This window comes from Ammospiza caudacuta, chromosome 22, assembly GCF_027887145.1.
Source record: "Ammospiza caudacuta isolate bAmmCau1 chromosome 22, bAmmCau1.pri, whole genome shotgun sequence".
Taxonomy (NCBI): Eukaryota; Metazoa; Chordata; class Aves; order Passeriformes; family Passerellidae; genus Ammospiza; species Ammospiza caudacuta.
In genome coordinates this window covers 9,461,756-9,475,100 of record NC_080614.1, presented here as the reverse complement: position 1 = coordinate 9,475,100, position 13,345 = coordinate 9,461,756, and the positions used below count along the sequence as shown (strand labels likewise).

At 53.0% G+C, this 13,345-nt stretch overlaps 1 protein-coding gene across 1 annotated transcript; it reads left to right on the top strand.

Annotated features, from left to right (window-relative positions):
• The first annotated feature begins 529 nt into the window (after positions 1 to 529).
• On the top strand, positions 530 to 1,816 carry LOC131567091 (forkhead box protein E3-like). Its single transcript, XM_058818561.1, has one exon. The coding sequence runs from the start codon at positions 530 to 532 to the stop codon at positions 1,814 to 1,816; it is 1,287 nt and encodes a 428-aa protein (XP_058674544.1).
• The last annotated feature ends 11,529 nt before the right edge of the window (positions 1,817 to 13,345 follow it).

Sequence of the window (13,345 nt, the reverse complement as noted above, 5' to 3'; positions counted from 1 at the left end):
CTGACTGAGGGTGTTTATATATTATTGTATGGTCTTTACATTATGGTTTTATTTTGTAATGTAAATTAGGGGGCAGGTGGCATGAGCTGATCAAATCAACATTTTTTAAAGGAGGATATATTTTAATTAAATGACTGGCAACAGCTCGCTACTAATTCTGCACACACAGGTGTATTGTGAAGGATTTAGTGACTCGCAGCGCTTGCACAGGTGTGACCCCGGTAGAATCCACGTTGCTGCAGCGGAGCAGCTTCTCCGTCACCCTCCGGCCCCGGGGCCGGGTCCCGGCGGGGTCAGGGCTGTGTTTGCCCCTGGACGTGGCGGGTGTGCAGCTGGTAAGAAACGATGGGAATTCCACCGGCTTTGCTGGCAGGGAGCGGCTCCCAGCTCTGAGCTCTGCCCCGAGCCGTGCCCGGCCTGACCCGGCGGCGACCCCGAACTGACCAGACTGGGCTGGGCCGGGGCTGAGAGGGCGGCGGGAGAGGCTTTACAAGGGCCCGCGGGGCTGGGGCGAGCGGAGCGCGGGGCCATGGCCGAGAGCGACCCCGGCGAGCGGCGGGCGGCGGGCACCGGGCCGGGCACCAAGAGGGGCACCGAGCGCATCACCGAGCCGGGCACCAAGAGGGGCACCGAGCTCATCACCGGGCCGGGCACCGAGCGCATCACCGGGCCGGGCACCAAGAGGGGCACCGAGCTCATCACCGGGCCGGGCACCGAGGGCATCACCGAGTCGGGCACCAAGAGGGGCACCGAGCTCATCACCGGGCCGGGCACCGAGGGCATCACCGAGTCGGGCACCGGGCCGGGCACCGAGCGCATCACCGGGCCGGGCACCGAGGGCATCACCGAGTCGGGCACCAAGAGGGGCACCGAGCGCATCACCGGGCCGGGCACCAAGAGGGGCACCGAGCTCATCACCGGGCCGGGCACCGAGGGCATCACCGAGTCGGGCACCGGGCCGGGCATCGAGCGCATCACCGGGCCGGGCACCGTGCCGGGCACCGAGGCAGGCACGGCGGGGTGGCCGCGGCGCCCTCCCTACTCGTTCGTGGCGCTGATCACCATGGCCATCCGGGCCAGCCCCGGGCAGCGGCTGCCCCTGAGCGGCATCTACGCCTACATCGCGGAGCGCTTCCCCTTCTACCGCGGCCCCGGCCGCCAGTGGCAGAACAGCGTCCGCCACAACCTCAGCCTCAACCCCTGCTTCCGACGGCTGCCCTGCCGCCAGGGCCGCGCCGGCGAGTGGGCGCTGGACCCCGCTTTCCAGGACATGTACCCGGGGGGGAATTACCACCTCCGCCGCCGCCGCCGCCTCTGCCGCCGCCCGCCCGCATCGCCGCCGATGGCCCCGGGCCCCGCCGAGCCTCGGGCCCCGCCGCCCTCGGGGATCGCCCCGGGTTCCGCCGAGCCCCCGCAGCTCCCCGAGCTCCGCCCGGGCCCCGCCGCTCTCCGGGCCCGGCTGCTCTCCGGGATGGCCCCGCCGCCCTCGGGGATCGCCCCGGATCCCGCCGAGCCCCGGGCCCCGCCGCCCTCGGGGATCGCCCCGGGTCCCGCCGCTCTCCGGCCGCCGCTGCCCTCGGGGATGGCCTCGCTCCCCGCCGCTCTCCGGCCCCCGCCGCCCTGCCCGGTGCCCCCGGGCTGGCCGCAGGGGCCCTGGGCAGCGCTGGTGCTGCCCCGCCGGTACCCGCAGCTGCCGGCCCGCAGCCCGGCCGTGCCCCCGGCGCTGCCGCTGCCCGCCTGGGCGCTGCGCCCCGCCGAGCCGGGCACGGCGGGCACCTGCGAGCTGGGGACGCGGCTGTCGCCCGCCCTCCGCTGAGAGCCCGGCTCCGGGCAGGGCTCCGGGCAGGATCCATCGCCGCCGGACCCGCCCGGAGGGAAGCGCCGCGCGGTGCCCGAGATGCGCCCCTGGTCTCCGAGGGGACCGGACCGGACCGGGCCGCTCCTCTGCCCCCGCGGGTTGGGTCTGGGGGAAATTGGGAATTTGTTGTTTGAGCCTCCAGGCAGCCTGAGGGAGCTGCAGCGAACGGTGCCGCGCGTCCTCTGGGTCTGAAGGGAGTCCTGCACAGGCCAGTCCTTGCCTCATGCACGGCGCTTATTCTTCCAAGGGTCCTTAATTTATTTTGGAGCTTTTCTTTCAAGATCTGTGGAAAAAAATAGCAATATAGGTCTGGTTTTGGTCGAAAATACCTTAAACGAAAAACACCAAAGATACTTGGATTAATACTGGAAATCTCGTGGGTTTGTACTTAAAGTGAATTTGTATGGGATTTTTCATACAGGTTATTTCATATTGATGCTGGTTATGTATGTTTGCATACGTTCATTGTTAATTTTTTTCTTATAAACCATGTTGTAATTACTGTGTAAGGATCTCTTCCCTTCTGATTTCAGGGGGAGTATTTTTATGCTTTTCTCTCCAAATAAGGGTTCGGAGACAAGATATGCTTCCAATAAGAACCATGTTTTAGGTTTATGAGAGAGAAGAGTTCAAATACTGTTATGTGAGGAACAACACTTGTTATATGTTATCTTAATAAAGAGTAATTCCTAACAGTGTGCTTTCATAATTTAAATTATGTTGATGCCTTTCTTGAAAGAAGATACAACTGAAATTCAGTTTTGTAGTTGCTATTTTATAACTTTTATACTTAAAAAGCGATTCTAAGCGTCATATTTAAATTCCACCAACACGATGAAAACAGAGCTGGAAATATCTTTATATATTCCATTGCCCAGGTCCAGTTCATGGGAACTCCTCAGGATCCCTGCGTGGGCCCAGTGGAGACTGAAACTGGCCCCAAGAGGGGATTTTTAAGAAGGTTTTGCTGGGGGTTTTGGTGGTGGATTTGGGATTTTACATACATATATTTTATTATTTTATTTTATTTTATTTTATTTTACTTTATTTTACTTTATTTTATTTTATTTTAAGAATAAACCCCTCTCCCGTAGATGAGTGGCAGCTGTGCCCAGTTCCGAAGGGCCGGGCAGTGATTGCGCCCAGGTGAGCCGAGGGGCGGGGCCTGTGAGGGCGGTGCCCCTCACCCTCCTCTCCCTCACACCTGCGGCTCGGTGCTGATGGGCGGGGCCTGTGAGGGCGGTGCCCCTCACCTTCCTCACCCTCACACCTGCGGCTCGGTGCTGATGGGCGGGGCCTATGTGGGCGGGGCTCCTCACCTTCCTCACCCTCACACCTGCGGCTCGTGCTGATGGGCGGGGCCTATGTGGGCGGGGCTCCTCACCTTCCTCACCCTCACACCTGCGGCTCGTGCTGATGGGCGGGGCCTGTGAGGGCGGTGCCCCTCACCTTCCTCTCCCTCACACCTGCGGCTCGGTGCTGATGGGATCCGGACTCGCCCGCCGGGGGGATCGGGAGGGTCCCCGCAGCCCGGGGGTCCCCGAAAACTCCCGTGCGCGACCCGGGATTGTTCCTGGAGCAGCCCAGCGCCCACCTGGCCGGGAAGGACGGGGCTGAGCGGTGACCATTCCTTCCACGAGGTCGGTTCCATGGGCCGAGCTCCTTTCCTGAGGTTGGGGACCCGCTGCCCTCAGCTTTGGGGCTGTCTGGGGTGCAAAGGCACGGGCAGAGCTGCTTTAACGTGCCTTGAGTAAAGATTGCTCCTGCCGGGATTGTTCCTCTTAAAAACGAGAGACTATAAGAGTGTGTAAAGTGAATTTCGTAGCCCGGGGTGTTTTCTGAGGGGCTGCCAGGCGCTCGGGCAGTTTTGGCTGTTGTGGGCTCAGAGTGAGGATTTTTCCCTCAGCGCTTTGTGTTGCGGTAGCGGCGATGGGCTGCAGTGCCCGGCCCAGGCAGGGGGAACACACGAATAAAGCGCTTTTTTTCGGATGTTTGCGGCCATTTACAGCAACTGGCCGCTAGACGCGCGCTTGCTGAGCGCTGTCCCGGCTCCGCGGCTCTCCCGGGGCGGCTGCCGCTAGATGGGGCGGCGGTGCCGCCTGGCCGGGGATGGGCTGTGAAATACCGGGGCTCCCCATGAGATAAATATCGGGCCCCCTCTGGAAAACGGAGCCGTAAATGCGCCTTGGTGCTATGCCAAAGAGCGGTTCTGAAAGGCAGCCCGCGGAGATGGGAATGGTCAGTGCCGGCTGCACCTGCGGGCTCCTCCTCCAGCATCCCCATCGTGCTGGGCTGGGGAATCCTCCCCGAGGTGAGGAGGAGTTCGTGGATTCCCAATCAGAGCAGTAGGGACGGCCATGGCTGAGTTATCTGTGGGTTTGGATTGCAGGCTGCGTGTTCTGCCTCCTCCAGCTGCACCAGCCTTGCCTTTCTGTTGTAGCAGGTTTGGATAATGAGCAGAGCAAACAGCTCCATCTCTTACATGGGTGTTCTGATGTACCGCACAGGAGTTAATCAGCACTGCTGTCTGCCCTCTCCAGAGGCCGCTTCACTTGTCAGCAGGGATGGTCTCTTACAAAGAATGATTCAGAGCATTCAGATAAAGGCCCTGCTCTGAATCACCGCTTGTAGGAGCATCTCTCTTCATCAGTGATTTAAAAAGACAAAACAATCTAAGAGCCCGGGAAGGCTGGTTACCTCTGATAGCAAAAAGAGGTGCTGGGAATCCCCCTCAGGCTCACTCGAGCTCCCTGCAGCCCCTGCCTGGCTTCTGTGGCTGGAACAGAGAGCTGCAGCATGGGCTGCACTTAACCCAGGGCATGGCTCATGGTTTGTAGTTTCCTTGGCGGATCTCAAGTGCTGGGGCCTCTCCTGAGTTCTGAAAGCTGAGGGTCCTTGCTGGTAAGATTCTCCCTGGGGTTTGTGACTGCATTTAGAAAACCTGACCTCTGCTTATTTTTCTCCGAGTTATAGCCTTGGGTCAACATTCTTATAGGTTTTATAAATAAACTCCAGCCCAGCACATCCCCTTGTGAGCAGCAGAGAGGCTTTGGGCCGGACTAAGGAAATAGAGCAATCCCCTTTCCCACCAGTAGATATCAGACTGTCTAATTCTCTCCTTTGTGTGGCCTCATGCCTGTCCTTCCTCCTTGGTTTTGGTGATTAATAATAATGGTTTTATGTGTTATGTAGAAAAGCAGGACAATTTATCTGCATGGGGCTGGGTTAGTACAGATGCAAAAGACTTTTGATTGACCAAAGCACGGTGCAGTGCTGATGTCTCTGTGCGTTAATGCCTTGATCTGATGCTGGGCTGTCGCTGGCTCTGGGAGGTGCCAGGTCATTTGTGCCTTCCCCTGTGCACTGGCCCAGGCTGTGAAGGCTCATCCCACCCGAATTCACCTGGATTTTGGAGCACTGCCCAAGCTGTGTGTGGTGTTTGGCTTTGTCCTGGCTTTCAGCATCACCAGAGTTCCCAAGACATTTCCTCCTTTCCTCTTTTATCCAGACACAGCACAGCCAAGGTTATATGCTGGGTGAAGCTGGGAATATTTTCTCTGCTTTGGAAGATGAGGTACTGGTGTGTTTTTGGTGCTGGCATGTTCTTGGTGGTTTGCTTGACTTTTCTATCCCCTACCAGTGTTTTTGCCCCAACTTCTTGATGTTTCTTCATCTCCACCCTTTTCATCTCTCAGCCTTGTGTTGGAGACTGAGGAGATAAGGGTGTGAGCAATGAAGAGTCCTGCAAAACATAAAATTTGTGTCACAATTTGCCAGCGTGGGGTGAGTTGGGAGAGCTGTGAATGGAGAGCTGTAGACAAGAGGACCTGCTGGCTTTCCTCAAAAGAGAGATGTGACTCAGAGTCCTCATTCCTTAAACAATTACATGGGCATAGAGTGGTGCAAACACCTGTTTGGATTGCAGCAAACCACAGACGGAGCTCAGCCAGCCTGCAGAATGGTCCTCGGGGATCTTTGAAGCAGCAAATCTGAACTTTTGAGGATAAGGGAGTTATGAGCTTTCCCTTGAAGGCTCGGATGGAGGCAGCTGTGGAGCCGAGTGTGATGTGAGCCGCTCCTGGTACCCTGTGGCCGGGTTTCCCCTCCCTCCTCTCCGGCCGCCAGCTCCGTACCCCGTTTCCCGTCAAGGGCTGAGCGTTTCTCATCGAGAATGTGGCCTGTGGTGAGGGGGTGGGAAGGGAAGAGGGGGTGGGGTGAGTGCAGGGGAAGCTGGGGCTACTGCACTTTCATGCCTCAATCTGTATTCTCTCTCTCCTCTGCATGGCTTCCTGTTTTTTCACACCACTGCTCTTAGAAACAACAAGCTGCGAGAGAGCAGGACAGGGCTGGCGGTTGGAAGGAGCCCCTGGAAACACCTGCAGGAGGTCTGGAAAAGGCAGGGCGTGTTTGTGGGCTCCCCAGGCGTGGTGCTGTCCCACAGAGGTGGCTCTGAGGAGGGGATGCTGTGCTGTCCCTGTGCTCCCCATGAATGCCCTGCTCGGTGCTGTGCCAGCAGCAGAACTGTCCATTCGCTCTCCTCTTTGAGTTGTTTTCCTCTGCTGCTCTTGAATGGACAAATCTAGAATTTATCCTGTTCTAGGAGTCTTGTGATAACCAGTCAGAGGTACTCAGTGTCAGGATAATGCTGAATGTTGAATCACTGGTGCTGCTTCCTGCAGAATCTGGGATCTGATGCTTGGAAAGCCACCGTGCAGTCCAGGTTTGTCAAGTGTGGGAAATGAGGAAGGATCTGGTCTGAAGAGCACCAGTGAGGAGCTGCCCTCCCTTTCCATGACCCTGGGCAGCTTGCACAGCTGGACAAGAGTGAACTCTCAGGGAAGTGGTTCCCAAACTGAGAGCCAGGGTCAGTTTTATCTGAAAATTCACAAAGAACTGAAAATTCCCAAGAGCTGTGACTTCTGTTTTTAGGGGCCTGACAGGATTCTTAAAACACCAAGAAGTTGCATTAGGAACTGTGCTGTCAGTGTGATTTCTGTATTTACTGCCATGTTTCCTCCCCACTGTTTTGAGAGGGGGGAAATGGCTTGTTTGACCATAAGTAAATGGCAAAACTTGGAGAAAGGTGTCTAAAATCTGTAATTCATCTTCTTAGGTGAATAACTGGGTTGAGGGGGCTGCTGTGCCACCTGGGCTGTGTCCCCTCAGTGTCTGAGCTCTTGTTCAATGCTGCACGTTAGAGAGGCAGCAGGAGCCCTGAGCTCCAGCCAGTGTGATCACTGAAGAATGGGAGATTATTTTTAATCAGAAGTCACTGTGCTGCTCCCTCATCTGCCAGTGAACCGAAGATCAATCCTCCAGAAGCAGCAGTTTTTGAGGGATGGAGCTCCATGGCCCAGGATGCTTTGGCTCAGGGCATGAGACAATTGGGAGTTTCTGAGATGCAATTTCTCACAGTGACATCAGGGCTTTGGTTTGTTGCTAAGTGACTCCCAAAGCTGCTCCTCTGGCTAATGACCACCGAGGGAAAGGTAAATAGAGGGTTGGGCTGCACAGCCTTGCTCTGGCACCCTGCTCTCAGCAGGAGGAGGGTGGGCAGCCAGGGAGCACAGCTGCTGCAGGAAGGAGATGAAAAATGGGCAAGATTGCAGCAATTATTGAGCCTTGTAAAAATAATTAGCCAGACAACAGCAGGCAAATGGGCCGGGAGGAGAAGGAAAAACAGCTGCCAAAGCAGAGAGAGAGGGAGGACGCTGCTGGGGATGGGAAAGGATGGGGAATTAGGTGAGACTCCCTTTTAATCAGTGCCTGGGGAAAGATGAAAAATAATGAATGAGCTTTGCATGCACAATGCACATGACAGCAGGACAGGGAAGGAGGGGACATCCCCTCACTGAAGCTGCTGCCACCAGAGGCTCCTGCAGGTTGAGTGCCATTTTTGGGGCTTTTGAGCAGTTACCAGTGGTGCCAGGTATGGTCAGTGATGCAGAGAGGGGAGCACAGCTTCTGCAATGTTTGTAAGGAAGAGCTGCCTGACTTATCCACGTAGGAATTGGTGCCAGGGCTGCAAGAGGACTGGACAGAATGTTGGTTAGTCCAGATTTCTAAAGGATGGGAACAAATTTCCATTAGGATTCCTTTTTCTCCTTCCTTCTCTGGTTCCTTGCAGAGCCAGCAGCAGGCTCGTGAATGATTTTTGCACTGTAATGCTGTGGTCTCTGATCTGTGGGCAGAGCTGTGTGCTGTGCCACAAGGATGCAGTTAATAAGATTTGACAGCGAGTCTCTACCATGTGCTAAATGTCACTTGGTGGTTGGTGATTTCATGGTGACACTCATTCATGTCTTCCAGATTAATTCCAAGCGTTCTTGTCCTCCTGGTTCTGTTTCCCATGATGAATCTTCCCAGCACCTCTGTTTAGAATTTAGCAGGAATCCCTTCCTTGCTCTCTAAGCTCTTGCAGAGAGATTTTTCTGCATTACCTGAGCAAATAAAAAGGATTTGGGTTTTGTAAACCTGTGGAGCACACAGACAGCACAAAAGCTACAACTGCCTTGTATATTTGAGGACACAGCCTGTCACTTGGATGTTCTTAGTCCTCCCACCAGAAATTTTTCTTCAGTCAAGGCAACCAGCCAAAGAGGGGAGGGGAAAGGGAGATGCAGTGCAGGGAGAAGCCCCTGTGCAGGGAGAAATCTGCAGAGCTGCTGCTGCTGTTGTGCTCCTCTCCTGGGGAGAGCCAGCTGCACTTGGGGAGCACAGGGTGATTCACTCACCCCTAAGATCTAACAGATAATCTTCACGAGGTAAACAAACAAGTGCCAGCCTCAATTACTGCTAGAGTTCAGTTGTGTCTCTCTGTAATGGAAGGTTTCAGGGGAATTTTGGGGGAATTTTTGCTCATGCAATCAGAGCTGCTGACTTTTCATTCAGAGCGGAGAAAAACATTGTATTCAGAATCAGTTATGCTGCTGACTGGGTTTTTATGGCCTCTTCCTCTATTTTTTGTGACATAAGAGAAGCAGTGTGACTGGATTTAATTTTCTGCTGTAAGACTGATCCCAAGGCAATGAGTGGGGAGCCCTGCTGGACAATTCAGAGTCTCCTGCCAGTGGAAGGAGGCCACTTTTCCCTGGACCAGTTTGCTGGGCTCCCTCAGTCTTTGCTAATTCACACGAGGGCTTGACATGAGCTTACCAACAGCAGCTTGCACCTGCGAGGTCTCCAAAGCACAGCCAAGGTAACAGGCACAACCATCTGGTGATGAGCTGGAAACACCGAGCGTCAAGGAGGTGATAAAAAATTAATCAAGGTTTGATTGTGCTGTGGCTGGTCACTGCTGCCCAAAGTGGCTGAAGGGCACTGGAGGGACCTTGCTCTGTCAGCTCTCTCCTGTGCAAGTTTGTTGGGTGTTGTCATCCTGATTTTTTTGCAGCTTAGCAGGATTTGATGTGCTATTTTTTGTCATTTGTAAGCTGAGTAGATGCTTGGCTGCCTTTCCTCCTGTGGTCAGCTGGAACCCCACAAAAGAGGTTCACGAGGAGGAGAAGGGGAAAATGCTCTGGCGCTGCGGACTGAGCGATTCTCAGTGCCTGTGATAAATCTGTTACCACCAAACATCCTGCCGTGCCCATTGCCAGAGATAAGGGAAGACAAAGATTCAGTAAAGATGAGAGCCCTGGGGGACAAGAGCTCAAATGAGATCAGATGCCTGTATATGTATTTTGCCAAGAGGAGGGAGGAACATTTCAAATCCCTGCGGGCCTCTGCTGGTTCTGGTTCAGCAGTGAAAACAAGAAGTGTGGGTTTGGAGGGGTTTGTGATTTGGTAATCTGAGGGGTCTGTGCAGATCTCCAGGTTTGCTCTGTGCATCCTGGCAGTGACAGAGCTGAGTGTGAGGAGCAGCCAGTGCTGCTGGTGTCTGTCCTCACTGTGTGGTTCCCCAGGCACAGTGTGAGCAGCAGCAATCAATGAAGCTTTGAAGGAAGGGGAGAGTGGTAAATAAATAATGCACAGGGAGGAGCAGGCAGGGCATGACCCGTTAGCAAGGAATGGCTCTAAGTGGGTGCTGGCAGTAAAAGCCCTTCTGGCCCATGGGAGCTCTGTGCTTTGAATTTGTCTGGCTGCAGGGTGGGAGCCAAGAGATGAGGGTGGCAGACTGGGAAATGGCACAGGGAGAGGAATCTTTCTGGTAAAGGAGAAGTCCAAGGAGGGGAAGAATGTATTTTTAGTGTCAAAGGGCTTCTGAAATGTTTCTGTTTCTGCCACCGAAGGAATCACATGTGTAGCCAGTAGTTGTGTTTTGGTTGGGGGCTGCTGAGGGTGGGAGGAATGTCTTTCAAGGCAAACTCTTCTCTGGAGGGCTGAGTGAGTACCTCAGTTCCCCAGAGCACCCCAAAGCACAGGGCTGTGTGCTCATTCCATTCCCAAAGCCCCAAAGTGTGGCTTGGCAGCATTGCTGTGCTGTCCAGAGCAGCACACACCTGTGCAGCTGGTGCTCGTGGAAAGAAGGAGGATGCAAGATTCCATTACATTTTCCCATCAAATCTCCAAGGCTAATTCAGAAAGCCAAAGCTGTGCTCAGTGCTCTCCTTTTTGGCAGTGCTGTGCGCTTGGTTCTGCTCTGTTCGCATCCCAGCATCCTTCCCCTCCTGCCTGTGAGCTCTGGGCTGTCACTGTCCCCTCCTCACCCTGCCATTCTGTCCCTTTAGCCAGCAGACTCTGCTCTGTGTCTCTGCCCATGGCCTTTAAAGAAGAGCAAACTGAAAATCTGGCTCCTGACTGCACCTAGTTTGCAGCACTGCTCAAAACACCAAACAGAAAGTGACTGGGAGGAAGGAAATGAGAGGTTGAGTTTTTTCCTGTTGCAGGTAGCAAGGAAATAAAATAGGAAATTTAATGCAAAGTTATCATCTTGCTGAGCCCCCAGCACCACAGGCTGCAGGTGCTTTGTGGCTGCTTTTGTCTGATGGTTTGTTCCTCTCTGTGCCAGGGTAAATTCTGGATTTCAGGTCCATGTGGTGCTGCAGAGCAGCTCCCAGCAGAGACCCTTTGGAAAAGGGACACCCAGGAGGGGGGATAATACTGACTTAGAATACAAGGGGAGTTGCTGGGAGCTGGACATTCTAATACAGACCCTAGCTATTGGGGCCTGGTGAAAATGGACCTGTATCAAATTCAATCCAAGATCCTGACAATTTCCCAGCCCAGTGAATGAGTGGTTGCATGAGCAAAGGTTCCCAAACTCAGTAATTTGTGTTATCTTGCTGCCATTCTGGGAAAATGGAAAAATCACCTGGGTGCTCAGGTGCCTCCTGCTGCTGAGGGGAGACCCACCCTCACTCAGACCTGGCTGCTGCCATGGTTTTAATGATTATTCTCCCATAACAAACAATGGAGTTTTTTTACTTTACTTTTTGAACCACACTCGCCTTTGTAGCACATAATCCAAGTGTTTAACACAGTCAGGACTTGTCCTGCAGTTTCCCAGTCCTGGTTCTGTTTAGGCTGGCTGGACTCTTCCCTTCTGTGAAATACATCTTCTCTTCTTTGTCAATGTTTTTAAAGACTTAATGAAAACAAACATTATCTATTTCTAGACCAAAATTAGCGGACAAAAATTTTGTGCTTTCCCACTACTGAAAAGAATTTGTTTTTCCTTCATCACTGTTCCCATGGTAAAAGTTGTTACCTCCAGCTATGTAAATGAGCCTTCATCAATATGTCTCAGGTGGAAATTCCCCTTTTTGCAAATGGAAATTTTCCTGTGGTAACAGTAAAAATAATTTTCTTTCAGCTAGAGCCATCTCTCATTTTAGAAAAAAAAGAAGAAAAATTCCATTCACATTCCTTTTCTCCTTGTTGTCACTGGTGACTCATGCAATGGCCTTTGCTACTTATTTCTGACTCTTAAGTGATTTTTCAGGTGGCTGCTAAAAAATTCTTAAAGCATTTGTCACTGGCATCTGCCTCGCTTGGTAACACGATACATATATTCTGATTTTCATGCAGAGAGTGTATTCGTTTGGGTTCTGAATGTTGCTTAGTTTGGAATACACATTTTAGATGTCAAAGCTAAACAAACAAAAACCACTGAAATACAACAAACTCTTGAGTCTGTGCAAAATATTTAGCAGAGGCAGGCACCTGCATCTGCCTTCAGGGTGCAGCCACCCACACACAAAGCTGCAAGATCCGGTCTTACTGGAAACAATTAATAAAGACCCCCAAAATTCCCAAACGGGATGAAGGGCTTTCCTTTTAGCACTGTGACTTTGTCACTGAAGTCTGTTTTTTGTGAACTCGAGCTGTGCTTCTGAGTGTGGGAAGACTGTGTGCTGCTTTCCTTCTGGTAGCAAAGAAAAGGATCCAGAATCCCCTAACAGTAATTTCAAGAATAAATAGCGTGGTTTAGTTAAATAGGCAGTTGCAATTCATAATGGAAATGTGTGGTTTTAAAGATCACTCATTTGTGTTGCAAAGAAAGAAAACAACAAGAGAAAGGAAAGTTGTTTGTCCCTCCTGCAGAACAGATAGTCAGAAATGGGATGGAGCTTCTGGCATCTGTGTTTGACATTTTTTAGTTTTGTATCAAAACTCATTTTCAACAGAAGTCAGCTCTTGAGTGGCATTCCCGGAGAGGGGAAATGCTGTGTTTGTGCTGCAGCCATGCTCTAAGTGATGAAATCATGGTGTGTTGTGACATTGCTGCTCTGAGCTGTGCAGCTCCGCCAGCTGAAGACCTCAGCTGGGTTGTACAAACAGCAAAGCCCCCCAGAACGCCCTGTGGAACGTGAAGGAGCATTCCCAGTGCTCTGCATGCAGGAAAAACAGCAAAAGCTGTACCATTGGCACCGTGTGAGGAGCAGAACACGAGCCCCTTGCCTGCCCTCAAAGCCTTGGGTTTGCACAGCAGCCTGTGCAGCTTTGCTGGGCATTTTTCTTTATTTGTGGGGTGTTTTGCCCAAATAATCTCCTGTATTTTTGCAGTCAGTAACTCCCAGTCTCCCTGACAGAGCTGTAGCCTCACGTGCCTGGCAGGGCTGGGCCAGCAGCATCTCCTGCTTCAGTTTGGTTGTACCTTCTCTGTGTTCTGGGGATGATTTGCTGTTACAGCACCCACCATGCACAGAACCTGCCTTTTGCCTCAGCACTGACTCTGGCACGGGCAGAGGTGATAACTCAGAAATTCTGATGAGGAAACAACGAGGAGGTACCAAACAAGCCCTCATTTTGCTAACTCTGAGGCAGAGCTGCCTCCCGGGATTGCTGTCCTGTGGTGCTGCTGCTGGCCAGGAGGGAACCTCGGCTGCCACCGCAGCTGACTCAGGCCGTGCCTTGTTACGGTTCTGCTCTGCCAACGTTTATGGGAGAACCCGAGAGGAACGCGTTGTTCCCAAGTCTGCAGTATCCTTCATTTAAATACATAGTCACACAAATAAACCAGTGTTTTTATCTGGGCAAGGACACCAAATCAGGCCACTTTGGCCTTCAGCAAGAGGGCTGAGTGTCTTTGGCGTCATCCTCCCT